A 24965-nucleotide genomic window follows, 5' to 3' on the forward strand; every position below is an offset into this window, starting at 1 on the left:
CGGTGGAGGAGCCATGAGTAAAGGTGATTACGTAGAGGCTTATGACCCAAGGCGGTCAGGCAGGGTTTCCCTTACTTCTATCGGACCTCAACTTCGGAAGTGAGTTGTCCCTCTCTCCCTTCCGCTCGTAGCAAGTCGAGCAGTGAGCTGACCCTGAGGAGCGTTCTGTAGTATATCTGGCTCTCTGCCGTCAGATCTACTGTTTTCAATCTTACTCTCGAAATCGCTCCTCGCTCTCTCCCTCCACATCTCGAGAGATTGGCTTCTCGTGCAAGGTTATCCGACATGGACTCTCAACACGATAGCACTAGGAGTTGGTGGAGCTGGGCTAGCACTGTGGGAGAAATCGTGGGAACCTCCGAGGGGAGCTAAACGGAGAGCGGTGAGTTTTCATTTTCGCTTCTCGATCCCGCCACGCCTTCCCTCTACCAGAGGCTACCATGTGATGACCCGAGCAGGATACTGATGATATTGTTGTCGTGTAGAGCTCTCCAAGTCTACTCTATCCTGTACTCTTCGCATTCGAAGTTCTCTTCGCTCTTTTCGCTATCTATAGACTCAGCGTATTTCGGTCAGTTCTCCTTCAGTCGACTGTTATACGTATCGTGCTGACTTCTTGCTGTCGCAGCTTCATCCTATTAACCTCATTCGCACCTTTGTGGGCTCGAGGACTTCCATTTCTCGCTCGAACAAGTAGCAAAAAAGCTGTCGGAAGCAGCAACGCTCTTCTCACCACTGTCGGCATGGTCGTTATTTCGTACTTCATCGATTCCACCGTTTCAGGTTCGTGGCTCTCGGGACTTTCGACCGAGTGTATGACTGACTTGCTTTTCTTCTCTCCTCCCAGGCGGTGGCATTCCTCGTCGCGGATACCTCTATCTACTCCTTCACTTACTGCTGTGCGGTCAACGAAGCGAGATCTTATCATCACAGTTCGGGGACGAGCAGGTCAAGGCGAAAATGCATGCCAATGGAGTACTCGTCTCTGCCGCAATCGCATTCGGCTTGAATCTCTTGCACGGAGCTTTCGTCAGTAACCATATCCTCAGAGCTTCAGTATCTCTCTCGTAATTGACCATCTTCACCCTCTCGCAGTCCACGACTTCCTCGAAACTCGTCGCACAAACCGATGCGACTTCTCCATTCCGAGCTCCCGAATCTTCCCTCTCCCTAAATCTCCCCTCCGCTGCACTCCTCGGTCTGTCCTTCGTCGTCATCGATCCCCTCCTTGCGAAAACTCTTCTCTCTCATTTCCCTTCATCTCGACTCGTCGGCTCGGGTTGGCCCCTCACCGTCCTCAGTTCAGCCTTCGTCGGATACGTCGGATTCGGACACGGAATCAGTTTTGCAGAGGGCACAGTTGCTATCATCGCTTGGAACGGTTAGCCTTTTCCCTCTACCCGAATTAGCACGAAGAATACTCAATCTTTGCTCTCCTCTCGGCAGGTGTCTCCCACATCTCCTCTACCGATCCTCGATCTTCCTCCGTTGCCGTACCCTCAAGTCTCGCAACCGGCTCGTCCGCACCTCCGACTTTCCTCACTCGAGTCGGCACTTTTTACCGACATTTCCGAGCCACGATCAAGACGATCCTTGCATCTGCCGAATCGAGGAGGATCTATTACTTCTTATGTCTCAACCTGGCGTTCATGTTCGTTCAGATGGCGTACGGGATCTGGACGAATAGTTTGGGATTGATCTCTGATTGTGAGTCGTCCCTCATTTTTACTTCGTCGTCCGTGCGAGTAACCGTGTGAGCGACCTTCACAGCGATTCACATGTTCTTCGATTGTCTCGCGCTCGCGATGGGTCTCTTTGCGAGTGTTATGGCGAATTGGCCTTCGAACGAAGTTTTCACTTATGGGTGAGCTTACTCCCCCTCTCCTCCTTTGCGTCCTACTGACTACAGCTTGTGTATCTACAGATATTCTCGAGTCGAAACCCTATCCGGATTCGCGAATGGTCTCTTCCTCTGCCTCATCTCCATCTTTATCGTCTTTGAAGCGATTCAACGGCTACTCGACCCTCCCGAAATGAACACTGGACAGTTGTTGACCGTGAGCGCGGTTGGACTCGCCGTCAATCTCGTTGGGATGGTAGCTACGGGTCACGGCCATCATGGTCATTCGCACGGAGGAGGAGGAGGAGGCGGAGGTCATTCAGGTCACGGGCATAGTCATGTGAGTCGAGTGATTGCGGCGAACCGAATCCTCTTACTGAAGTTCTACTCGCAGGCTCCCGTACGATCGAACTCGACGCCGTTTTTGACGAATGAGAAAGAAGCAGAGAAACCTCATAATGGACATTCGGTGAGTCTTGCTGGCCCCGATACCACAACTAGTTCGTCAGCCTGACGCTGATGAATTCTGCGCTCTCAGCACAACGGGCACTCGGACTCTCCGGCTTCGACACCTTCAAAACCGGCCCATTCGCACTCTCATTCCCATTCTCAGCCTCATTCTCACTCAACACCGACGAACGGGCATGCACACTCTCACGCTACTAGCGACCACGACGACGAGGAAGATGACGGAGTAGGAGAGGAGCACGTCGCTCCTTCGGGTCACAGTCATAACATGAAAGGAGTTTTCCTTGTGAGTTTCAGCGCTGCGTCAGTTCGTTTCCGCTCTGATACTGACGACCGCGGTTTCCAACAGCATGTCCTGGCTGATACGCTTGGATCTGTCGGAGTCATCATTTCGACTCTTCTGATCAATCGCTACGGATGGACTGGATTCGATCCTTTAGCATCGATCTTCATCGCCGTTCTCATCTTTGCGAGTGTCGTACCGCTCGTCGTCGATTCAGGGAAGCTACTCGTGCTAGATCTAGGAGAAGAGAAAGAAGCGGAAGTGAGAAAAGCCTTGACCGCCGTGAGTTCTCTCCTTGCTGTCTGGCTTCCGACTCCGACACTGATTTGGTTGCTGTCAGGTCCATCGACTCGAGGAAGTCTCGTCTTTCACTCGACCTCGATTCTGGCAAAAAGATCCTTCGTCCGTCGTCGGGTCTATTTGCATCCAACTTTCGCCGTCAGCTTCATCCGTTTTCGACTCTTCTCGAGCACCAGAACATTTCGCAAACATTGAGAAAGTGACAGCGAGGGTACGGAGGACACTGAGAAGTCACATAGGAGGTCTCGACGAACTGACGATACAAGTCGAAGGATCTGGAGGTGGTTCTGGTTGAGCTTCGTTTCTCGCATATTAAGTACAGTAACAGGAGACTATTTTCACACACTAGCTAACCATTAGCGCAGAGAATGAGAGAGCGAGGCTTGCTTGCGAAAAATGACTACAGTACCCTTCGCAAACGAGAGCTTTTTTCCGCTTCCGGACATCTTTCCTCTTCTGTCGCTTCGCTCTGTTTCTTCCTGCAGCTTCTCACTCTTCTTCTCTGTGCTTCTCAACTTCATGTCGACCGACGCAGCGTGAGAGAGAGCGATTCGCGAGAGAGAACATTGATCGTGTAAAGTCGGGAGAGACAGCGGCGACCGAGTTGAGCGTCGACCGAGGTCTGCGTGCGTCGTCCCGCTTGTATAGTATTGTGCTACAGTATTCTATCGCCAATAGCCTTTCAACGCAGAATAACGTGATTAGATCGAGCCGAACCTCTTCGGAACTTGATCATCTCTTTCACTTCTTCACCGTCTCTCACCACCGACACCGACAGAAGCGACAGAAACGACAGGACGAAGCGATTTTAAGTTGTCTCGAGCTTGTTTGTCGTCGATCAGGGTCCATCGCGGAATCGTCGTCAAGCCCCGGGGGGAAACTTGAAAGTGGAAGAGGAAGGCGGGAAGATCTCTTTCTCAAACCGTTCGAGGAGGCTTGCACACGACCACACACACGTACAGTGAGCGGAGTAGGGGGTTCCGTTTACGACCCAAACGAGCAACCGGACGACCCGAATCGCCTTTTCCTTGCCCCAAACTTTCGAACGAATCGACCGTCGAAATTCTTGCCTTGAAGGATCAGGAGCCAGTCTTGTTTCCACCTATCACCTTTGAACTCTTTCCTCTCTCGACTCTAGCGGATCCCCCTCGTCTCTCTACCGCTCTCTTTGCCCATTCGTTTCCTTTCGAGTTTCAACTCTTTCGAACTTTCCGTATCCACCTTTATCAGCTTTCCCCTCTTCCCTTTCCCTCTCGAGAGAGATCACTCTTCCCAAACGAGGCAGGAAAGCAAGGACACGTCAAAGTCGCGTCTCTTCGATAACTCGTTAAAACCCGCCTCTCCCTCTCTCGCCCACCCGCCCCGCTCGAAACAATACCTCCCTCGACTCAAGTCTCAATCTCTCTCTTCGGAAGCCTTTCCATCTATAGGAATGTCCTCTCATCCGCGTCGTCCACTCGACCCAATGGATCCGTCTAACAGTAGCGGTGGATCTCAACTACCTTCCGGCTCGAATCCTCTTCATCCCTCTCCCTCCCCCATCTCGGCTGGGTTCCCGCCCTCTCGTCCTCACCACAGCACTTCCTCGTCAACTTCGACTTCGTATCAGTCCTCCTCTTCGTCCTCTCTCCTTCCCTCTCTCCCCGTCGGCATCGAAGCGACCCTCAACTCGGGACCGCAAGCCTCCTCTTCGCAAGTCTTCCCGCCTCCTATCATCCCTTTCGACCCAAATGCAGCTTCAGATGATGATGACGAGGAGGAAGAGGTTGGGAGTCCTAGGAAGAAGAGACGAGCAACAAACGCAAAGAACGGGAAAGGCAGCGGAGCAGAAGGGAACGGAGCGAACGCAGATGAAAAGGGTAGGAGGAAGATTGAGATCGAGTACATTCAGAAGAAGGAGAAGAGGCATATCACGTTCTCGAAGCGTAAAGCGGGAATTATGAAAAAAGTGAGTTTGTCGACGGAACGGTTTCTCAGTCTGAAGCTGACGGAGAGTTTCCGTGTTCAGGCCTACGAGTTGGCGACTTTGACTGGAACTCAAGTACTGTTACTCGTCGTGTCAGAGACTGGAATCGTGAGCTAGTGTCGAAATTTACTGCGAAGGAAAAGCTTGAGCTAAATCCTTTGAGCACAGGTCTACACGTTTACGACGACGAAATTTCAGCCATTGGTCGGAGCCGGAGAAAATGGTCAACCGAGTGAAGGGCAACGGCTCATCCAGAAGTGTCTCGTGAGTTAAATTACCTTGTCTCATCTCCTGATTCTTCCCCAAGCTCACTTCTCTTCCACTTTCTCAACAGGCTGTCGACCCTTCGGATACAGATGGGGACTTCATCTCACCGCCTCCAGACGGTCCTCTGCTTCCGCTACCGCCTTCGGCTCAGAAACGACCTTTCGAAGCGAATTCTCCGATTCATGGTGGTCAAATCGCTCTTCGCACGAAACAGCAACGACCTCGAAAGAAACCTGCTCCGATAGTGCCTCCGCCGTCGACGTCGAACGTGGGCCGCAGCAGTCATCCTCCAACACCAGGGATTCATACGACTTTGGACGGACTTCCGATACCTCCTTCACCACATCACGTACATCCGCTCAATCAAGCACCTTTACCTTCTCCCGGTCATCAACAACATCCGCAACAGATGCGAGATTACCCTCCTCCGTCGCCGAGTTATCCACCAGGTCCGAACGGTCAACGAGATCCTCCTTCGGTTTTGCAGAGCGGAAACAACTACAACGAGATGATGGAGCGTTCTTCGATGAATCACGGAGGTGGTATCCCTCAATACGGTCCTCCTTCGAATTATCCTCCGCCTCCAGCTCTCGGCTATACTCATACTGTCGTGAGTAGAGAATATCTCTTCTTCCTTTCATGCGAGACACTCATGACTTTCGTACTTTTCTCGCTGTAGCCGAATCCTAATCGACCACCTCATCCTCTCGACCCGTACCCGCATCACCAGCAACAAAATCTGCATCAATCGCACAATTCTCCAAATTCTTCTCCGCAACCTCGCTCTCGTTACCTCCAAGCACCTCAATCGAATCCTTATCCTCCTTCTTCTGCCGCACCTCGTTCTCTCGCAGGACCAAACAACAATGGTCAAGATCCTTACGGAGGAGGAGGAGGAGGAGATCATCGAATGCAATACGTCGACGATCCTCAGATGATGATGCATCCGGGTTCTCACGGTGGTCCTCCTCCTCCTCCCGATATGTACATGCAACAACAATCGCAACCTGGAAATCATATGCAAGCTGCACCTCAGCAACATCATCGCATGTATAATTCAGGAGGAGGAGGAGGAGGAAACGATTACGGTCAATCGCAACGATAGAACTCTCTCTTTCCCTCTCTAATGTAACTCTTTCTCTCTCTTTCTCTCGGAACAGAATGTATCTCTATCGTGTCGCACGCTACTCTCGATACCTCCTCCTCGCGTTAAATATCACTCGGCTCGTCTCTCTATCTCGTTCGCAAACCCCTCTCTATTCGCAATTCCTAGACAAATCGATCTGAATCGTACTCTGCCTGTACTCGAGAGTCGCGTCATGGAGAGGAAGAGAATGTGAAAGACTTGCGCGCTGCATTGCCTAACACTTTTGAGGGAGAGAACGTCTAAGATAGGAAGAAACACAAGTATGGAGAAAGACGCTTATAGTACTGTTTGCGATCATCCTGCGACTGTCCGAGGGTATCAACGATAAACTTGATTTGCGAGTTGCGTGCGAATTGCGAGTTGCGGGAGAGAGAAAAGCGGCGGGACGAGGAGAGTAAGAGGAGGGAGGGAAGGGATCAACCTAAAGCGAGTACAGTTCAGAGTCTGGTCAGTTTCCATCAGCGAGAGCGTCGTATCGACGAGACGTACCTTAGTCGTGATTCGGTTGCTCATCAGCCCATGTTTCAATCTTGCTCTTGATCAAATCTTTCCACATTCTCGCCCCTTCTCCTTTCCACTCATCCTCAACGACGACGTTCACCGCTTTTTTGAACAACTTTCTCGCCTTGCGTTCCATCTTTCGCTTTCCTCCTCCTGCGGTTTCAAGTTTCGTAATCATTTCGACTAATTCTCCTAATCTCGTCATCGGAGACCCTTCTCGTTCCGTCGTTCGAGTCGGGATAGAGCCTGTCGGATTACCGGATCCGAGGAGGGTAGCACGTAGGAGATGGATCGCGAGAGCGGGGTGGACGATTAGATCTTGCTCCCATTCCGCGCGAGATTCGAGTCGAGTTTCCGGTCGAAGACATTTCGAGTCGTTCGTTCGCTGCTGATCGATAATCTTGAAAGCTCGTTGGAAGATCGACCAAGGTGGAAACGGTGAATCGACTGCGCGGCGGGATGGAGCGGAGGAAAGGGAGAGAAGGTAAAGAGCGTGGCGGTGAAAGCGAGTGGAGACTCCAACAAGTCGAGGATCGTAGGGAAGAGACGGCGGGAGATGAGTAGAGCGATCGGGAGGTGGAAGAGCCGATGTGGATTGAAGCGTGAGGTCAATGAGATCGTAACCGGCCGTGATCAGAGAAAGGGTATGGTCGTCGACGGGGGAAGACGAAGACGCCTCGTTGTCGAGGTGTTCAAGGGAAGAGTTACGGGTATCGAGCACGCCGAGGTGAGCCCAAAGAAGTCGAAACAAGGCTGAGGATTGACGTTGACGCAATTTGGAGAGATCGAAAGGCGAAGTCGCAACGGCAGGAGAAAGATCGAGGAGGAGAGTGTATAGTTGAGAAGCGGATGAGAGGGTATTGCGCGGTGGGTATGAAGCGGTCGAAGCCGAGTTGCGAGGAGAAGAAGGGGAAGAGGCAGTGTGTCGAGCGCGAAAAAGGAGAAAACGGATTGCGAGGTAGAGAATGTGGGAGTGACGATCAATCGATTCAGGGTCGGGTATCCGCTGGTGTAACTCGGTCAAGACTTGGACTTCTGGGTCGAGAGGTCCGTCGAGAGTACCGATCAATCTTTCCATTTCTCGCTCGACCTGACCGTATAACGCCCGATCGACCTTCCTTGACACCTGTTTCTCCAACTTTGAGATCGCTCCGTCTAACAAGGCGAGTGAAACGACTTTTTGTCCGTCCGTTTCGGCTTGCTTGATCGATTCCAGGATTTGACGAAGTTGACGTTTCGCTGCCTTTTTCGCCTTTCCTCCTCCTCCTGCATCGAGTTGCGAGTGTATGACTTCCAATTTCCGCACGATGAACGCGAGGATCAAAGGGTTGAGACCCCGTCCCCGGTACACTCGCCGCATCTCGAATAACAAATCTCCTAATTCCTTCGCTTGGTTCTCTTCTTCTAACCGAGTTCCCTCGAGCCTGACCGCGAGAGATTGCATCCATGCGATCCTCAACTCGCCTCGTTCGAGTCCTAGCCCGTTCCCAACCGCGTAACCATTCGATCTGTCCCACTTCGTCGCTTTTCCGTCTTCCTCTCCTTCTTCTCTTCCCTTGTCCTCGACGCCCTTCGAAGCCGTTCTCTTCGTCGTGAAGAACGCCCTGTCCAACTCTTTTGCCGCCCCGACATGATTCAACCTCAGAAGTAACCTCATCGTGTGTCCGACGACCCTCACTACCGAATTGCGAAACTTGTACTGTAGCGGCTTGAGAGGTCCACTCAAAGCTGCATGAGCAACTGCACAGGCTCTCCGCCATACTGCGAGTTCTCGTTCGAGCTGTTCTCGAGAGCGGAGCGAAGTTCGAGGTGTTTGAGAGATTGGAGGTAATCGCTGTAGAACTTTGTAGAGGGAGTCTTGAGGATCCTTGCGAGGCGTAGGACCCCAGAGAGTAGTTCGTAGTGCGTATTGACGAGCGGAGATGATCGACGGAGGAGGAGATGAAAGTCGAGAAAGTGGAAGAGGAGGGGGAGAGCGAGGAGGAGCTCGAGGGGGTACACTGCGCTCCGGTGGCCTGCTCGAAGGTGGAGTAAGCCATCTCTTGACGCGCATCTAGCTGCATAGGGCGGTTTGATCGGATGATGGAAACAGCTCTTGTGAACTTCTCCAATGACTTTGGATTTTCAAAATTGAAATCTCGAATTCGTTGTTTTGTATTGGATCAAGAAAGAAGGGTGATTTCAGCGCTGAGACGCGGCCAGTGTTAGCGTCAGACGCTCGTCGAGCTGTCTAAGAAACCAGACCTACAAAGAGCGCGATCGACAGAGCGGAAATTCGTGTTCGAAAACGCTCGAGTCGGCGTCGCTGCGAAAATCTTTGCGAAGCGACTCGACCTCGCTCACGACTCGCTTCTCGTCCTGACATCAGTAGCATCGCAACGTGAACACAAGTCAATAACAGTAAAGAAAAGAGGGAAGCAAAATAAGAACAACACTATTCGGTGAACCGATGCGGCTCGCCCATTAAGGTTGTGTTTGTTCTCTTTCCTCTCCCGCTGTGTCCATTCCCGAAACCCCTCATCGATGACATAGTCAAGCGTGGCGATGAGCGCGAAATGGTTTGGGGACAGCCACATACGAGGGCGTAATCGCATCGGGACATTGTCGAAATATTGCGGCCAGAAACTTTGAGCTTTCTCTACCTCCTGTCGAGTTTGGCATTGCGAAAAGTCGATGTAGATGAGGTGAGGCTCCATAGACGTTGATGAACGGGTTACGAAGATGTCGAGATCATCAGGCAAATGAGTGAGTTCGTGCTGGTTGATTAAGGTCAAAGTTCTGATGGCTGAGCACGCCTGCACCGAGAGTATAGTCCGTGAGCTCAAGCTTAGGAGGGTGTAGCTTCCGCTACTCACCAAGGCATCAATCGTTTCGAGATTACACTCGCCTCTTCTTCGCAGGTTTTCGACGAAATCGGTGACTGAGTCTGCAATCTCGCTCAAATCCTCGAGGACGACTCCTGGCCATACGGAATTGTCGGGTAAGCGGAATTGATAGAAGCCGTAGCAGGTAGGTATCTCTCGTCCCTGAAGTGATTGAAGTCGACTGCTCGAGAGTATTCGCAAGCGAGAAGAAATTAGCGTTTGACGGGCTACTCAAGGCTTTGCTTTGAAAGTTTGGCTCACCTGTAAGATCTCGCCTCGATGTCTTCCGTCTGATGCGCTGTGAACCTCGCGTACACACCCTCTTCAGGCTTCGTGGTTCCCCTCGGATCTGGAAACAGCGTTTCCTGATAGATTTTGACGACGATCGATATCCCTTGCACGCTGGCATCGCCCTCTCTTGAAGCGCTTCCTCTCCAGACTTGCCCTTTCTGCTGCCATGTATTCGCCCCGACTTGAAGAGGTTCGACGAGCCTGATAGTCCATCGCGTGTTCGACCTCGCAGGACCATGGGCGCCGAGTAACTCGGGGTTAGCCGTCCTTCGATGTCCACTGGCCTCTACATTGTCGTTCGAGTAGTCGTTCAGAGGAAGCGTGTGAGGTAAGTGGGTAGGTCCTTGCCAATCGATCGTGTCGCCTCGACGTAGCGGGAAGGAAAGCGCGAGGTCTCGTAGTCGATGGATCTCTTGTAGCTCGGGGTTGATCTCTCCATCGCGATCGGAGGCTGCCATGATGTGAGTGAAGAGTGGAAGGAAATAGCGCCCGGTTCGAGGTTTTGAGGGCTCGAGAACGAACGCGCACAGACCGTTTCTTCTGCCAACGGTCAATCGACCGTGAAGTTCCGGGTAACTTCACGAGCGCTTGGTCTTGGAGAGCCTTTCTGAACCATACAGCACACAGTTAACAGTTAAGAGTACAGCGTTACTTGTCATAGAAATATTTGCCGAGAGCCAAATTCAAGTTGTTCTCTTTCGATTCCTTACTTTGCCATTCTCGAACCTCCTCACCAATCGTCTCGAAGAGCTCCACCATCGTCCCGTAATGGTCGTAATTCATCCACAATCTCGACTCGGGGACGCCGGGGAAATCTTCCTGAATCCCTGGTGTTTCGGATGCGACAACCTCTTCGAGCTCCGCCCTCGTTGTCGATTCGGAGAAATCAATCATCATAACGCGAGGATCCGTGTCGTTGTTCTCACGGAGTACGAAGAGGTCGTCCGGATGGGGAGTGGTGCTGACGTCGAGCTGGTGGATCCTTTCCAAAATCGCGAAAGTTTGTGAAACCTTTCCAACCGATTTTGGTGAGATGGATCGCGAGGAGACGTAGTCATCGATAGAACTCACGAGATTTGTAACCATCTCACTACTCAATCTCCCGTTTCGACGAAGCCAATCAGCGTAGTCCTTCATCGTTTCTGAGATTTCCGTCAAGTCCTCCAGAACAACTCCGTTTACCAATTCTCCCGACGGAAGCTTGAACGTATAGAAGCCGTAGCAGATAGGAATGACCGTACCCTGCAGCTGACGACAGTGACTGGTGCCACCTCGAAAAAAGAGTGTCAGCTGAAACGCTGCAACGGCTTGACGATCGAGAGGTGAAGCTGCTTACATGTACACTTGTGACTCCTTCTCTTCGAGCTGTTGTGGTGTAGAACGATCCCAGTCATTGAAGAGCGGATCGGGAAAAAGGGCCTCGTGATACAGCTTGATGACGACCGTCCCTCCTTCGAGCGCGTCTATACCCGCTTCATCCGTGATTCTGATTCTCCAGACCTGTCCAGCATGGTTCGGCTCATTTGTTCCGACCTGCAACGGCTCTACCAGTCGCATTTCCCAATTCGAGGAAGATTTCGCCGGGCCGCGGGAGTCGAGAAGCTTGTCGAAAGCCGGACGCGGTGACTGAGCGATAGTAGAGTGGTGTTGTGGGTAGTTGTCCGGCGGGAGAGAGGTTGAGATGTGAGTAGGACCAATCCAGGACAAGGTGTCGTTTCGTCGAAGGGGAGTTCGAAGGGCGAGTTCGCGAATCCGTCGAATCTCGAGCACCTCTGGGCTTGGTTCCTCTTCGAACATGAGGTTAGCTGGCGAGAGGGGAGATAGAAGAACAATGAGGCGAGAGAGAAAAGAAGAACGAACGTGAGCAACGACCGCGAACGACCTCAGGTTTGCGCACAAGCCTCGTCCGGAAAAATTGCGCGGACCTTTCCTACGCCCTCCCTTTCTTCCCTTGATCCTTCTCTCCCTCTCCTCTTCCTGCCGACTCGCCAGAAACTGACATGGTGCGCCATTACGGGACGTCAAGAGCAGCCGTCCCGTCGCACACTTCGTTGTCGTTCTCGCCCGTTCCCCGATCTGACCGACATCAACCGCTCGCGGACTCGGATTATGAATCTGACGGCGAGATCGAGGGATTCATCGAGAGTAGGAGGAGCTTGAAAAGTCGACGCCAGTCATGTTTCGAGCCGATGAAGAGGTTGAAAGGAAAAAGAGTGTTGCATGTTTATCGCGCGATGGGTAAGAGGTTCCCTGGAGAGCTTGTGCGACCGGTAAGACTGACTTCGCCCGACTCTCGATTGAACGAGAAAAGCTGAGGCTTACAACTGATTCCATCCAGATTCTCCAACCACATAAACACTCTTTCTTCAAAACTCCCATCGTCTTTCCCGCAGTTTCCCTCGTCAAGCTCCTTGGTGCATCGCTCAGACCATGTCCTTGGAGGAGACCTGCTAACGGCCCGTCCGACAACAAAGTCTCAAGATCAGCCGGTTACCATATGAAGACTCTGCGGTTCGAACCTTGGGAGATCTCGCATCCACAAGTCAGAATCGACGACTATTTCGGAGCTATTGAAAAGCACCCGCCAGAGCTCACTCCCCCAACTCAGGAGGCAAGGACGCTCTATACAGAAGGCGATGTGTCGTAAGTTTTTCTCGACGGAGATGTCGAGGTAGTCTGATACTTATCGAGCCGACTCCGGGATCTCGTTCGTGCAGAGACTCGTTCCTTGTCAACGTACTCAATCCGGTCCGAACTGCTCTTGCGAGTATGCTGAATCCTAAGTATCGAAAACATCTTCTCATCGAAATCTCGAACCAAGCGGCCTTTGCCGAAGAGCGAAGCGGTGAGCTCAGTACCTCCGACACTTTGAAAAAGAACACGGGTCTCACCTCTAGTCCTGCGGTAGCTTCTTTCATGGACCATGTGCTCATGCTCGTCGAGAATTCCCAAAAGGACGCAGCCAACCCTTCGATCCGAATCCCGTTGGTCGTAGTTGAATACAAGGCGAGTCGACCGATTCCTATGAGAGATACCCAGAGCTTATTCTCCTGTGAGATAGAGAGCTGGACTTGTCTTCGGGCAGGATTGGTCGCACAAATCGCTCGTCAAGAGGACAAGCGATGCTCGAGTTCTCCTCAATCAACTGTTCCTGTAAGTTCCAGAATCGTCACTACGAGTTCAAGCTCGAACACTCACTCGTGGGAGTATCTGGTTCCAGGTATTGCAAGCGAACCGATCAGGGTCGGTTCGTATTGACAGACTACCTCGAAACTCTGTTGTTCCGGTTATATCCACAAGAGATCGATAACAACCCGAAGAGGGTGATCAGGCTGGCCATGAGGGAATGCTCCTCCCGAGTTCACGATGACAATGACAATCAGGATGCGCCCGATCCGACGAAGAGAGGACTCCGACATTCGATATGTTATGAAGGTTTCCAAGCTCTGTTCGAACTCGGAATTGCGAATTCTTGGGTCAGTCATGACCTCAGCTGTCTCATACAGGCAGGAACTCACCGCTTCGTTCAATTCAGCTCCTCCCCCCCGGAACTCAGCAACCCGCGGTTTCGGTTCGTGATTTCCTTCCCTCAGACGCAAATCGTCCGCTTCCAGCTGACTCTGTCCACTGTGATCTTTGAGTAGCACCCTCGACTACGCAACCTTATACCACCTCCTGCGACGTAGCGATTGATCGAACCGTGGCGACTGAAAAACCGAAACGAGCGAGGCGTGGACTGGCGCAAATGATTCTCTACTGGCGTTCTCTTCCCCATTTACTTTGTACTTCCTGTTATTACCACAAGTTGATCCGTTTAACTTCTCTATGCCTCTGCTCCGGGTTCAGCTTCTACCAATTTCGCCTCTAGCAACATCTTCTCGAGCTCTCCCGATTGATGCATCTGTAGCATGATGTCGCATCCTCCGACGAACTCTCCTTGAAGGTAGACTTGAGGGATTGTCGGCCACGATCTGAAGAGCGAAATTGAGAATTCGCAAGAATTGGAGAGGTCAGCCTTTCGAGCGGAATCGCGGCAAGAAACGAGTGAAGGGCACTGCACTCACGAGTACTCCTTAATTCCTTCCCGCAACTCCTGATCCTCGAGGCAGTTGAACGCAACGATCTTCTCCAGCGAAACTCCTTGAACTTCGAGAATTTGACAAACCGCTCGCGAGAAACCGCACTGAGGTAGATCGGGGGTACCCTTCATGAAGAGTACGAGAGGGTTTTCTTTGACGACCTGATCAATGCGAGAAAGAGAGAGTCGGAGAGAGATGAGGTCAGCGGCGAGGAACAGATGGAAGAGGGTGAGATCAAGCTGCCAGACTAGCACAGGAGACATGTACGCACATCATCAATCTTTTTGCGGGCTTCATCTGATAGTTGACGACGTTGTTGGATGAGTCGAAGCGAGTTTGGGTTCCCGAGAGTTCGGAGAGTCGGAGTCGCCCGAGTCGAGGTGAAAGTGCTGGGGCGGAGGAGTTCAGTTGCTACTGATCGGAATGCAGACATGATCGGATGAATAGGGATAAGTATGGATCGAGACGGAAGAAGAGAGCGAATCGGAACGATTTCATCTCTTTCGTTGCTTCTTTCCACTTCATCGAGGGAATGCTTCGCCGATTCGCCTTCCAAGCACTCAGACCTACCGCAACTGCTGCCCGACCTACCTTGACTCGATCTTACCCCAAGCCTGTACCTTCCGCCAGTTCCACCTCTTCAGCTCAAAGTTTGTTCATTCTCTATCGTCTTCCTGGCCGCGTTGAGTGCGCTGACAAAGGTTGTACATCCGATACGATTAGTTATGGCCACCCCTACAAGTCCGACCTCTACTTCTTTCGACCCTCAGACCGTCTCAGCGCAAGAAGCACTCGACGAGGGAACCCGTTACCTCGAGCAAGGCGACTTTGAGAAAGCTGCCACACACTACAAGAAGAGTATCGAGATCAAAGAGACTGCCATTGGTGAGCTGAGCCCTCTACTCTGGCGCCCGGTGCGTATTCCGCTAATCTTCTTTGTCTTCCCTCGTATTTAGCCCATTACAACCTCGGTGTAGTCCAGTACGTTCTCCTGTAACATCGCAGTCCTTTACTATGCTCACTGATTCTTGCCGCCCTCCTATGTAGATATCAGCTCCAACAACTTCCTCCTTCAATCGCCTCATTCGAAAAATCTCTCTCTTTAACCGATCCTTCCGTCAAGCCCACCCTCCCCGACCCTGCCGCACCTCTACCCGAACTCACCCCTGCACAAATCATCCTCGCCGATACACACACGAACCTCGGAGCCGCTTACATCCTCTCGAAACCTCCTCGACCGGAGAAAGCTCTCGAACATCTACAGAAGGCTTTGATGATCAACCCTGATGATGGAGAGGTCAGTCTTCCGCTTTCTTCAAGGGTGTGTGTCCCCGCGTGTCAGGGAGGCGTCGTGACTGACGATACGACTCATCTTCCCCCGACTAGGTCTGCTACAACTTGGCTGCTGTGCTCGAAGCGACTGGTGAACTGGACGAGGCGATGATTGCGTTCGAGCGAGCACAAAAGCTTGGTATCGAGCGAGCACAAATCAACATCCGAAACGTGAGTTCTGTTTCGGTTCTCGCGGAACCACAGTCAGAGCTGATGCTTCCTATCGTTTCTCTCGCTCGCCGCGTTCTCATCTCCTTCGATCGTGCAGCTCGGAGGTAAGATCTTGGCCAAGAAGCGAGAGGAAGCCGAGAAGGAGCAGGAGAAAAAGTAAAACTTCGCAACTAGATTCGTGCTATTTAGACATCAAAGATCGAAGGCCAGCAAAGTACCCGGTGATCCTCTGCGTAGGTACCATGTACTCGAGAGTGTTGTCTTGCCTGAGTTGAGCGTAAGAGATACGCCTGATCGAGTGCGAGGTTGTGCCTCGAAAAATTAATGATGCAAAAAGTGTCCATTTCGTTGATTGTCAATGCGAACTGCACAAGGGAGAGAGAGCGGGAGAGGAGAGAATCTATAATATGAATGAAAGAGTTTAGAAAGAACAAGTTAACCCGAAGAAAATCAGAAAACCCCGAAGACCTCGTCAGCTCGCCCTCCGCGAAGGATGTATGCCTCTGGCAAGGGCGTATACATCCGCAGAGGATGCATTCCTAATGGTGATTTGTTTAGACTTGGAAGATTTCCTTCAAAATTCGGATAGTGTCGGCGGGACTTTGAACGGGGTGACCGATAGTCCTCGAATCCTCGTAGATCTCGTAATCATTTCCGCCGACATAAGTCTTATCTCCGAAGAAGTGGATCGTCTTGAATCCTTCCTTCTCGACGTGTCGGAGAGCGTAAGTTTTGTCCCATCCTTGAGGGCTATCGATCGAGAATCAGAAAGTTAGCGAATGGAAAGTTTGAATCGACAGAGAGAAGGCTAGCTTACAAGACATCGAAAGAGATTTGTCCACCGATAGAGTAGGTCAATCCAAGATCGGCGAACTCCTTCTTGAGGATTTCGACGAAGGCGGCACGAACTTTGTGGATCTGATTGTAGAGAGCAGACATGAGCGCTGCCCTGGTCAGAACGGCAAAAAGAAGACATACCTTGTCGTATTGTTCAAATTCATCACGCTCCTTGACGCTACAAAAAGAGAGAGGAAATTAGGGACGGAATAAGGTAAGGGAGAGGCTCCTCGTGCGAACTTACGAGGCGTTACGTCCGATCGGCGAGATGCTATAGAGAAAACGAGGCATCAATACCGAGGACGGACGCGGGATGGCAGAAAGGAACTCACTTGACCATACCGTTACGGAATTCCATGAAAGTACCACTAAAACGACTCATGAGCCTTCGTGTGACGTCTAGAGCCGAGTGACAGGATACTTACCGCTTGATCGGGATGTCCATATCAGCAATGTAGTGGAGGACAAACTTCACGAGGCGTTTGTAGTTGTCTTCTCCCAAGAATTTAATGAAAGATTGCGATTCGAGATCTTGTCCGAGCCTGATCGCGGTCAAACCGTTCTCGGCGAAGCAGAAGTCGAAATCATCTCGGACTACATTAAGCGCGAGCGAGGATTAGTTGTACTGCGAGGGAGAGGAGCAGGGGAGAAGGGAACTGACTGTCTTGACCGTGAACAGCCAATTGTTCAGTGATCTTTGGTAGATCGGAACCACCAACGAATCCGATGACTGCCTTTTGACGAACAGCCTTCAAGACTTCGAGGATTTCGGGGGAAGCAGTCTGTTGAGAGATCGAGTTTGAAACACACGTGTCAGCTCGCCCTGCTGCCCTCTCCTTCTTGGAGAGACGCGTTTGTTGAAGCTGAAGAGAAGCTTACACGACGGGCAGGGGTGAGAGTACCATCGACATCTGGAGAGAAGAAACAAGTTCGATCAGATCGTCCTTCAGATCGCAGTCCACCGCAAGCTAGAGGAGGAGAGCGCGTACCGAAGAGGCAGATGACATCTCCTTGAGGACGTTGAGCGAAAGGAACGACAGACATGGCGAATGCGAGAGGAGTCGAGAGAGAGTTGAGGGAAGGAGAGGAAGCGGGACTTCGACAAAATTTCTGAACATCTCTCGCGAGTGAAAATGGCAAATGGCTGGCCTTGTCTCTCGATCTCTCTCTCCTTCTTTCCTTCTTGAGAAGCCAACGATATTATACTGCAAATCATCGCTGACGCTACCACCCGTCTCTCGGTAATTTCTTCCAAGCTTGGCCGAGAGCATTGATCGTCCATGAAAACTTGAAATTCGGATAACTGATCGCGGCGTTCTTGTTGAACACTGATCAAGGCCATGGTAAACGATCGCATCAGTCTCTGTGACACACGATGCTTGAGAGAGAAGAGACGCTCACCTCCTTCGATCGATTCTTGAGGCCAACTGCCATCTCGATTTTGTCGAGACATGATCAAACGACAACCTCGACGAATCGGCTCGCTTTCGGGGTACTTCGCTGTGAGCAGAGTGATGACAGCTGCAGAGGAGAATTCTCGTCAGGAGGCATCACAAGGGGAGAGAGCGTCGAAGAGAGACTCACCCCAAGCGGTATTGACGACTTGACTTTTCTCGTTGTGGACGTATTGTTCAGTCTCACAAGACTATATCGAATCAACACCGTCGTTAGCTATCTCCGCTGTGAGGAAGAGAAGGGATCGGAGCTTTACCTTGTAACTTTCTCCCCAACCTCCGTCTTCCATTTGTTTCGAGAGCAAGAATCCGCAAGCTTTCCTGACGTATTCGCTGTTCTCGTAGGTCTCGCCCGCTAGTGCTAACGATTCGATCGAGAACATTGTCGCGTAGGTGAAGCACTGGAAGAAGATCAAAGCTGTCAGTTTTGGAGCGACGAACTCGAGAGCAGAAGTCGACGAAAGGGAAAGCTCACAATACCCCAAGAGCCATACCAGCTACCATCCGCACGCTGTTTGCGTTTGATCCATTCGATCGCACGAGTGCTAGTCGAAATGATCTCGTCTTTACGGTAATAAGGATACTTTTTGCGGAATGTCGCGAGTGCAGTCACGGCTACGAGGGGGAAGATAGAAATCAGATCGACCTTGAATTAGACGAGTCTGAGAAGACTTACCGGCTGTTGTGCACTCGACGTAAGAATATTCGATCATGATATTCGCTATCGTTGCGTGATTCGACACGAAGATTCAGTCTCGCCGGACAGAGTGGAAACTCAGGAGAGAGGAAAGGAGAGTGAACGTACCGAAGACCTCAGCAGGGTTGAGAAGTTCCAGGAGAGGACTACCTCGGATCAACTCGTAACTCGCGAAACCTCCTTCCGAGTTCTGCAGCGACAGGATGACATCCACTGCTCGACACATTCTCTCGTAGCCGACGAGTTCTGGCATGTTTCTGTTTTGCACTCGAGAGGTTAGTCCGTCGTCTTCGAGAGAGAGTCCTGAGTAGAAGCTCACGGTAACGACTGCAAGAGCAAGACACTCTTCATTCCTTCCGCTGTGCAATCACTGACAGTATATCCTTGTTCCCTCGTACTGAATGGCCAAGCTCCTTTCGTTTCATGTCGATAAGCTTTCTCGAACCATTTCGGATTCTCCAAGATTTGACAGTCTTCTAGCCATTCGAGTAGTTTCGTAGACGATTCGACGTTCTCAGGAAGTGTTGTGAGGTCTGATTCGTAGAGGCCTTGAGCGATGAACGAAGCGTCCCATAGTTGAGAACCGTTCGTGCCGCACATCAACATCCCATCTTTTGTCATCCAGACTGGTTAAGGTGGAAGAGGCGAGTCAGAAGGTGTCGTTCGGACGGAGACAGTCATGAGAGAAGGAAAGCTTACGGAAATCTCTGATCTTTTCCACATGAGACTTGAACGCTTCGCTCTCAGGACCTTCTTCCAACCACCGACAGCTACAGACGGGTATTTCCATCAGTGACCAGGCATAATGTAGAGGTAGAGATAGAGGAGACCTACACCATATTCATAGCTTTGCTGACGGGACCAATCGTTTGATACGAGGTATTCTCGTCTTCCATTCTCACTAGATCGTAAGCTTTCTTCAGAGCTTTGTCCCTCACCCATTTGGGCGCGTATTGATCGTAGAAGTTCAAGACGGAGAAACATAGGTTCGCTGTTCGAGAATGAGGCGAGTAGATATCGGCGGATGAGACGTTGTTTCGGAACGAGGGCCAATCGATGGACTCGTACGGTTGAGTGTAGAGTTCCTGTACTCTCAAACCCGTCAGTGCTATCGTTGAGTACCAGAGAGAAGTCGCATTCTTACTTGTCGTAAACTCAGAATAGTTTCATCTTCATCTGCTTGCCAGCCTTTCCCGCTCAAGTAGCCCATCGGAATGTAGACATTCCTTGTATGGATCCACCATCGCCAAGGATGAATCGGTAACGAGTCGGGCAACAACCACAATTCGGCAGGAGTTGGATTCAACCCTTTCCAAGAATGGACGTTGAGGAGTGCGAGCCAAAATTTACCCCATCTGGACGAACACGATACACTTGATAAGTATTCGAATATTGCGTCAGCGTAAGGTAAGAAAGCTCACGAAGGAATTCCAGCGCAACCACCTGCGGAAGCTCAGATTCGTCAGTTTCGAAGTTCTTCTGTGAGAGGGAATGACTAACCGAGAGCATGAAGAGTAGCTCTGGCTCTGATCATCATAGGTTCGTCGGGACCTACTCCCAGCAGCCTTAGAACGACATAATTCAATCCAGTCCCAAAAACTGAACTTTTCGCTTCAAAGTGTCTGCGACGTCTCTCTCGGGTCAGCTTCATATCGACGAACAGCGAATAGAGAGAGATGCTTAGACTTACATTCCCCATCCTTGATCGGCTTCTCCAGGACCTTTGCGTTGCAGATTCGACAAGTATCGCGAGATCTCGATTTTCCATTCTTGCGGAATTGCAGTCTTGGTGATGTACATGGCGATGATGATACCCGGCAGCAGGAACATTGGACCTGTTGACGTCAACGTGTAGGTCAGTGAGCGGGGTGAGAGGAGAATGAGAACGAAAGGGAAGCAAGGAAGCTTACCTCCGTATTCTCCGGACCAATGCCCATCTTTACTTTGTAATCGCTTGTAGAACTCGAACCCTACATATTGTTCTGTTGTCAATCATTATAACAGTTCAAACGAAGCGATAGTGCTCACCATTCTTTGCACTCTCGAACGGATTCCCCTTCGGATCATTCAACTGTTTCTCATCTTCCAGATCTAATCCTAACCAGTACTTTGTTTCGTCCGTCTGTTCGTTTGCCTCTTTCGCTCCTTGGTCGTCTTTCCCCCAAACTGTTTCGTGTCCCGAAGAAGGAGAAGCGTAGTGCCAAACGTGCCGTCCGTGATCCGAAGAGCTTAAACGCCATAGAGTCGGATCTGTCTGGCCTAGAGGACCTGGTGGAGGGTAATTTGATGGGACTGACATCTTCCTTTTGAGCGCGGGAGATGGGAAGAAGGGAAACTGAACCGAACTCCTCTTCCCTTTTTCCCCACTACCTATAACGACAATACTCTCGAATCGTACGATCAACCGCGCCCACACCCTCAAGAATCTGTCACGCGTCTAGAGTCAGAACAATACGCGCACAGAGATGGCACCGAGGGAAGAATTGTTGGTCATCTTGGATTTGACTTCTACCGTTCTCAGGGCTGGAGTGGGAGTCACTGACCTGATCAGAGGTCCCTTACTGGTACGCACTATCCCTCTAGAGTGTTCTTTTCCTTTCTCGCTAAGTTGACACGCTCGATCGCCTCGTTTGTTGACAGGAACTCCCGACGCGGATAGGACGCAAGAAGGGAACGAAAGGCAGTCAAGTAGAAGACTACCTAGTTGGATATTACTTGAGCCAAGCAGAGACTGGTGCAGTCGTTCCTGAGGAAGGGTTCGAAATCGTTTGTCCTCTCGAAATGGATCCGAAAGTCGGGTTCAACGTGACAGATTGGGTTGGGCTAGAGGCAATCTTGTAAGCAAGACTCCTTCTAGTTTGTCGAGAGTGGGCGAACTGACCAAGAGTTCAAATCAGTCGATACGCTTTGCACACTTCACTACAACTCGCTCGTCCTCCGCTCGCTCATTCGACAGTACTCTCCGTCCCTCCTTCCCTACCACATTCCACGACCGACAGACTGCATCAACTACTCTTCGAACGACTTCTAGTCCCTTCTCTCCTACTTTCTTCCCGACCTTTCTTCGCAGCCGGTGCAGCAGGCATCACTTCAGGGCTAGTCCTCGACATTGGTTGGAGAGGAGAAGGATGCGAAATCAGTGTCGTGTACGAGAATCAGGTCTTCGAACAACCTGGCGGATCAAGATTAGGTTGGGTCGATGAAGGAGTTTTGGACGATTTCGCGGCGGTCAAGATCTGGCAGGAGAATCGAGAACATCTGTTAGATGCGTTCAGGAAGGCAAAGGATGGACAGGAGCTAAGTCAGGGAGACCTATTGGATGGAGTGAGGAGAGTCGTGGGAGAACTCAAGAATCAGGATTTGATCGGATTCGAGTCGAAACATTACAAAGCGAGTCAATCAACGGCGTCGGGAACGGCAATCGAGGCTGAAGAGGATGGTTCATTCGACGTGGCGAAAGCAGTAGTGGAAGGAAAGGTGTCAGATATCGTCAACAAGAAGAAAACGGGCAAGAACGCATCAAATTCGACAACGAAACCTGAAGGAGATTACGTTACTATCCCGAATCCGTTCTCTCCACCTCCACCGCCTCCTCCCGTCGATCTAACGATACCCGCGCCTGAAATACCCGAACATGCGAATCTCTCGATCGGTCCCTCTCGACATTCTTACCTCGAACCTCTCTTCTTCCCCCAAGTTCTCTCAACTCATCTCTCGAGTCGGAACGAGGCAGCGAAGGAGATCGGATTGACGTATTTCGAGAGTATCCAAGTACCTCATGCTGGGATTCAAGAGTTGATCGGAACTGTCTTGAACGAAATCGAGGACAAGGACGTGAGGGAAGCTGTCTCAGAGAACCTCGTCGTCGTCTCTTCTGGCAAAGTAGCTTGTAACAAAGGTGAGCCTTGCTTTACCGTATCTCTCTTTAGCTCCCGAACTTGACTGACCTGTATCGAACCCTCGTCAACAGCTCTCGGTACAACACTGGTGCCTCTCCTGTCTCCTTACGTTCAATCTCCCATTTCCATCGACCTGTACGCGGAGGGGGGCCCAACTTACAACAAGTTAGCGATGAAGTTTGCGAGAACTCCGGACTATTTCAGTAATTTCAAGAAGAATGGGGGAGACTGGGCAGTCTACTTGGGGGAATGTATCATGGGTAAAGTGAGTACTCTATCTATTCTGCGGTCTCCTCCCGTTTACGACTTCAAGCTGACTGAATATCGAGCATTTGTAGTTACTGATTGGGGACCAACAATCGAAATTGTTTATGGTGAGATTCTCTCTCTACTGCATATACGCGAGAGTGTCGTCAATGAGCTGACTCTGCGCTCGTTTCTTCGTGACCAGTCAAAAGCGGATTACGCTCAAAAAGGGCCGGCTTATTACAGACAACTGGATTTGATTACCTGAGGTCAATTCACGGGCGTGTCACGAAGGGAGATCAACTCGGAGACTGTGCGAATCTCGTAGATGATCATGAAGTCAAAAGATAGTGGTCCAAATTACAAAGGCGAGCTCTTTCGAGTCTGAGAGTGAGACACGGCGAGAGTGAGCAAAAGACATACACAAATAGGGAAAGAGTGGCGTTGGAGAAATAGGTAAATCGGTACATTGACAAAGATTCGCTTCAAAGTTTTCCCCCTCTCTTCTTCTCCTCCTTGCTTCGAACCTCCCGCCCTCGATCCTACGTCGGCGACAAGGTGGCTCGAAGTCTGGCGATCAGTAACAACGGGACACGGTGCTTATAATGCCTTTTCCCTTCAACTTTTCGTGAACTGCCTCGATTTCGTCGAACCTCCTGGTCGGGAGAACGCCGAGATCGACGTACACAAGACGTCGGAACTTGATGAGTTCATTGAGGAGTTTGTCGGCGGGGCAGAGAGACTTGAAGTACGCCTCGGTTCGAATCGATGGAACGCTCGAATCGCTCGGTATCCAGTGCGAATGTGGGAATTCAATGTTCTCGAGAAGTGGACAGGAAGAAGACATATGGGCGAGGAGACCGAGCGAGGGACCGGTGATGCCTGCGAGAAGGAGTTGGGTGAGGTTCTGAAAGGTTGAGAAAGGTGCAAGGGGAAACGAAAAGTCGCGAGGAGCAAGAGGATATTCTTCGAGTTCGACGTCGGACTCGTCGTGGGAGAAGAAAGTAATGATCGCTTTGATGGTTGGAGTAAGCCAATCGAGGATCTGAGAGAAGTAAGGGTCGGAGTAGGAAGAAGAGGTGGTCAGGAAGAGCTCGGCAAGGTCGTCCGGATCGTCTGGTAGAGCGAGGTAACAACTTTTGAGCGCAACGGGTCTTGGACCTTGGATGACGATTTTGTCGAGCGGAAGGGGAATGAGAGGCATCGACTCCGTGGGCGGATCCCCAAACCATACTCCCTCGAGGTAAACTTGTTGAACGCAGGACAGTTCTGGGCTTTCCACGGCGGACAGGACGAGAGGGAAAGGGGTGCGGATGCCTCTAGTTCCCAGGAGCGTCGGAATCTCGAAGCCGACGAAGCTGACGCTGAGGAGGGTATTGCTAGCTGCCGGACCGATTGCTTTGAGGACTTTCGCCAAATCCGAAGGTGTTTCGAACAAGAGTTCGACGATTTGGGCGCGTGGGCACATTCGAAGAACTTGAAGGTACCACGAGAAGGCGGGAGTGCAACCTCGAGCGTGATAAGGAAGCTTGACGTCGAGGTCTTGATGGAAAAGAGTGCTGACCCAGCTATTGAGCCCTGCGAGGCACCACACCTCCTTTCCACGAGTACGACCATTGAGACCGAGACCATCGACGAGTTGTCTCGCAACCTCCCAGGAAATAAGCTTGTGCAGCTTGAGCAGAAACGGACGATCGTAGAGGTATTTCCTCGCGACTTGACTGAACCGTCTCGAAACCAAGGAAATGCGAGCGAGTGTTGCTGCACGAGATGATCCTGATGGAGAAGCAAGCTATGTGAGCTCGAAAGCCCTCAAGCAAGGAAGAGGCGATTGATTTTCGCCTCACCTCGACGGTACCACCACGACTCCTCACGATCCTTGATGTGCGAAATGATCACGCTGATCAGCTCATTCGGGAGCGAGTTCAACGACATGATCTAGCCACAGCGAGGTGCGAAGAGAGTCAGTTGCACAATCCCTAGAGAGGTGAAGAGGACTGCGTCGCAGAGAGAAGCTACTCGGTTTACATTGACCACACCCAGTCCTTGAACTCACAAGTGAAATTACTAGCTTCGTCCATACACCGTTTGTGAGATTCAGCGAGTGAGAGCGTTTCATCATCAATCGGCGAGGACCGTGGGAAGTTGGCGACAGAACCGCAATGATTGGGGCTGTAGACTCACCACGACGGTTTCCACAAGTTCCAGGACAACCTCCTGTGTTCCGAGGTCGATTTGAGAGGGCGAGTGAAGAGACAGAATCGAAGCTACTGGTTACATCTCGCGACGAGCTCTCTCTCCCTTCGACCCCTTCTTTCGAGCT

At 51.2% G+C, this 24965-nt stretch overlaps 11 protein-coding genes across 11 annotated transcripts; 5 read left to right on the forward strand and 6 right to left on the reverse strand.

Annotated features, from left to right (window-relative positions):
• Positions 1–13: 13 nt before the first annotated feature.
• JCM6883_001178 (cation diffusion facilitator family transporter) lies at positions 14–3186 on the forward strand (the record flags this gene model as incomplete). The annotated part of the gene is made up of 13 exons (XM_076632763.1): positions 14–99; positions 172–382; positions 486–571; positions 629–783; positions 848–1029; positions 1096–1381; positions 1447–1707; positions 1771–1864; positions 1925–2180; positions 2235–2309; positions 2379–2594; positions 2658–2873; positions 2932–3186. 13 exons carry the CDS (start codon positions 14–16, stop codon positions 3184–3186), a joined length of 2379 nt encoding a protein of 792 aa, XP_076487209.1.
• A 1170-nt stretch (positions 3187–4356) lies between these two features.
• On the forward strand, positions 4357–6229 carry JCM6883_001179 (uncharacterized protein; the record flags this gene model as incomplete). Its single annotated transcript, XM_076632764.1, has 5 exons — positions 4357–4839; positions 4900–4965; positions 5026–5121; positions 5192–5734; positions 5804–6229. The coding sequence occupies 5 exons, from the start codon at positions 4357–4359 to the stop codon at positions 6227–6229; spliced, it is 1614 nt and encodes a 537-aa protein (XP_076487210.1).
• A 532-nt stretch (positions 6230–6761) lies between these two features.
• Positions 6762–8825, reverse strand: JCM6883_001180 (uncharacterized protein; the record flags this gene model as incomplete). The annotated part of the gene is made up of 1 exon (XM_076632765.1): positions 6762–8825. One exon carries the CDS (start codon positions 8823–8825, stop codon positions 6762–6764), a length of 2064 nt encoding a protein of 687 aa, XP_076487211.1.
• Positions 8826–10575: 1750 nt separating this feature from the next.
• Positions 10576–11724, reverse strand: JCM6883_001181 (uncharacterized protein; the record flags this gene model as incomplete). Its single annotated transcript, XM_076632766.1, has 2 exons — positions 10576–11188; positions 11264–11724. The coding sequence occupies 2 exons, from the start codon at positions 11722–11724 to the stop codon at positions 10576–10578; spliced, it is 1074 nt and encodes a 357-aa protein (XP_076487212.1).
• Positions 11725–12424: 700 nt separating this feature from the next.
• Positions 12425–13613, forward strand: JCM6883_001182 (uncharacterized protein; the record flags this gene model as incomplete). Its single annotated transcript, XM_076632767.1, has 6 exons — positions 12425–12570; positions 12645–12921; positions 12989–13080; positions 13148–13403; positions 13463–13498; positions 13572–13613. The coding sequence occupies 6 exons, from the start codon at positions 12425–12427 to the stop codon at positions 13611–13613; spliced, it is 849 nt and encodes a 282-aa protein (XP_076487213.1).
• Positions 13614–13750: 137 nt separating this feature from the next.
• On the reverse strand, positions 13751–14439 carry GRX5 (monothiol glutaredoxin GRX5; the record flags this gene model as incomplete). The annotated part of the gene is made up of 3 exons (XM_076632768.1): positions 13751–13898; positions 13992–14167; positions 14278–14439. 3 exons carry the CDS (start codon positions 14437–14439, stop codon positions 13751–13753), a joined length of 486 nt encoding a protein of 161 aa, XP_076487214.1.
• A 99-nt stretch (positions 14440–14538) lies between these two features.
• On the forward strand, positions 14539–15669 carry JCM6883_001184 (tetratricopeptide repeat protein; the record flags this gene model as incomplete). Its single annotated transcript, XM_076632769.1, has 6 exons — positions 14539–14656; positions 14730–14891; positions 14963–14987; positions 15054–15303; positions 15393–15509; positions 15607–15669. The coding sequence occupies 6 exons, from the start codon at positions 14539–14541 to the stop codon at positions 15667–15669; spliced, it is 735 nt and encodes a 244-aa protein (XP_076487215.1).
• Positions 15670–16063: 394 nt separating this feature from the next.
• On the reverse strand, positions 16064–17390 carry SEC53 (phosphomannomutase SEC53; the record flags this gene model as incomplete). Its single annotated transcript, XM_076632770.1, has 9 exons — positions 16064–16259; positions 16327–16427; positions 16488–16524; positions 16591–16617; positions 16679–16714; positions 16772–16940; positions 17008–17128; positions 17226–17257; positions 17336–17390. The coding sequence occupies 9 exons, from the start codon at positions 17388–17390 to the stop codon at positions 16064–16066; spliced, it is 774 nt and encodes a 257-aa protein (XP_076487216.1).
• Positions 17391–17570: 180 nt separating this feature from the next.
• Positions 17571–20796, reverse strand: ERG7 (lanosterol synthase ERG7; the record flags this gene model as incomplete). Its single annotated transcript, XM_076632771.1, has 16 exons — positions 17571–17674; positions 17748–17867; positions 17931–17991; positions 18058–18201; positions 18276–18415; positions 18477–18521; positions 18606–18754; positions 18817–19123; positions 19197–19267; positions 19332–19582; positions 19642–19852; positions 19919–19940; positions 19998–20119; positions 20188–20332; positions 20408–20467; positions 20526–20796. 16 exons carry the CDS (start codon positions 20794–20796, stop codon positions 17571–17573), a joined length of 2223 nt encoding a protein of 740 aa, XP_076487217.1.
• Positions 20797–20962: 166 nt separating this feature from the next.
• Positions 20963–22910, forward strand: JCM6883_001187 (uncharacterized protein; the record flags this gene model as incomplete). The annotated part of the gene is made up of 6 exons (XM_076632772.1): positions 20963–21061; positions 21138–21334; positions 21395–22395; positions 22468–22661; positions 22735–22770; positions 22848–22910. 6 exons carry the CDS (start codon positions 20963–20965, stop codon positions 22908–22910), a joined length of 1590 nt encoding a protein of 529 aa, XP_076487218.1.
• Positions 22911–23219: 309 nt separating this feature from the next.
• Positions 23220–24577, reverse strand: JCM6883_001188 (uncharacterized protein; the record flags this gene model as incomplete). Its single annotated transcript, XM_076632773.1, has 2 exons — positions 23220–24418; positions 24490–24577. The coding sequence occupies 2 exons, from the start codon at positions 24575–24577 to the stop codon at positions 23220–23222; spliced, it is 1287 nt and encodes a 428-aa protein (XP_076487219.1).
• Between the last annotated feature and the right edge of the window lie 388 nt (positions 24578–24965).

The sequence above is a fragment of the Sporobolomyces salmoneus genome (genome assembly GCF_050403485.1).
Source record: "Sporobolomyces salmoneus JCM6883 DNA, S_salmoneus_JCM6883_v1_ctg30, whole genome shotgun sequence".
Taxonomy (NCBI): domain Eukaryota; kingdom Fungi; phylum Basidiomycota; class Microbotryomycetes; order Sporidiobolales; family Sporidiobolaceae; genus Sporobolomyces; species Sporobolomyces salmoneus.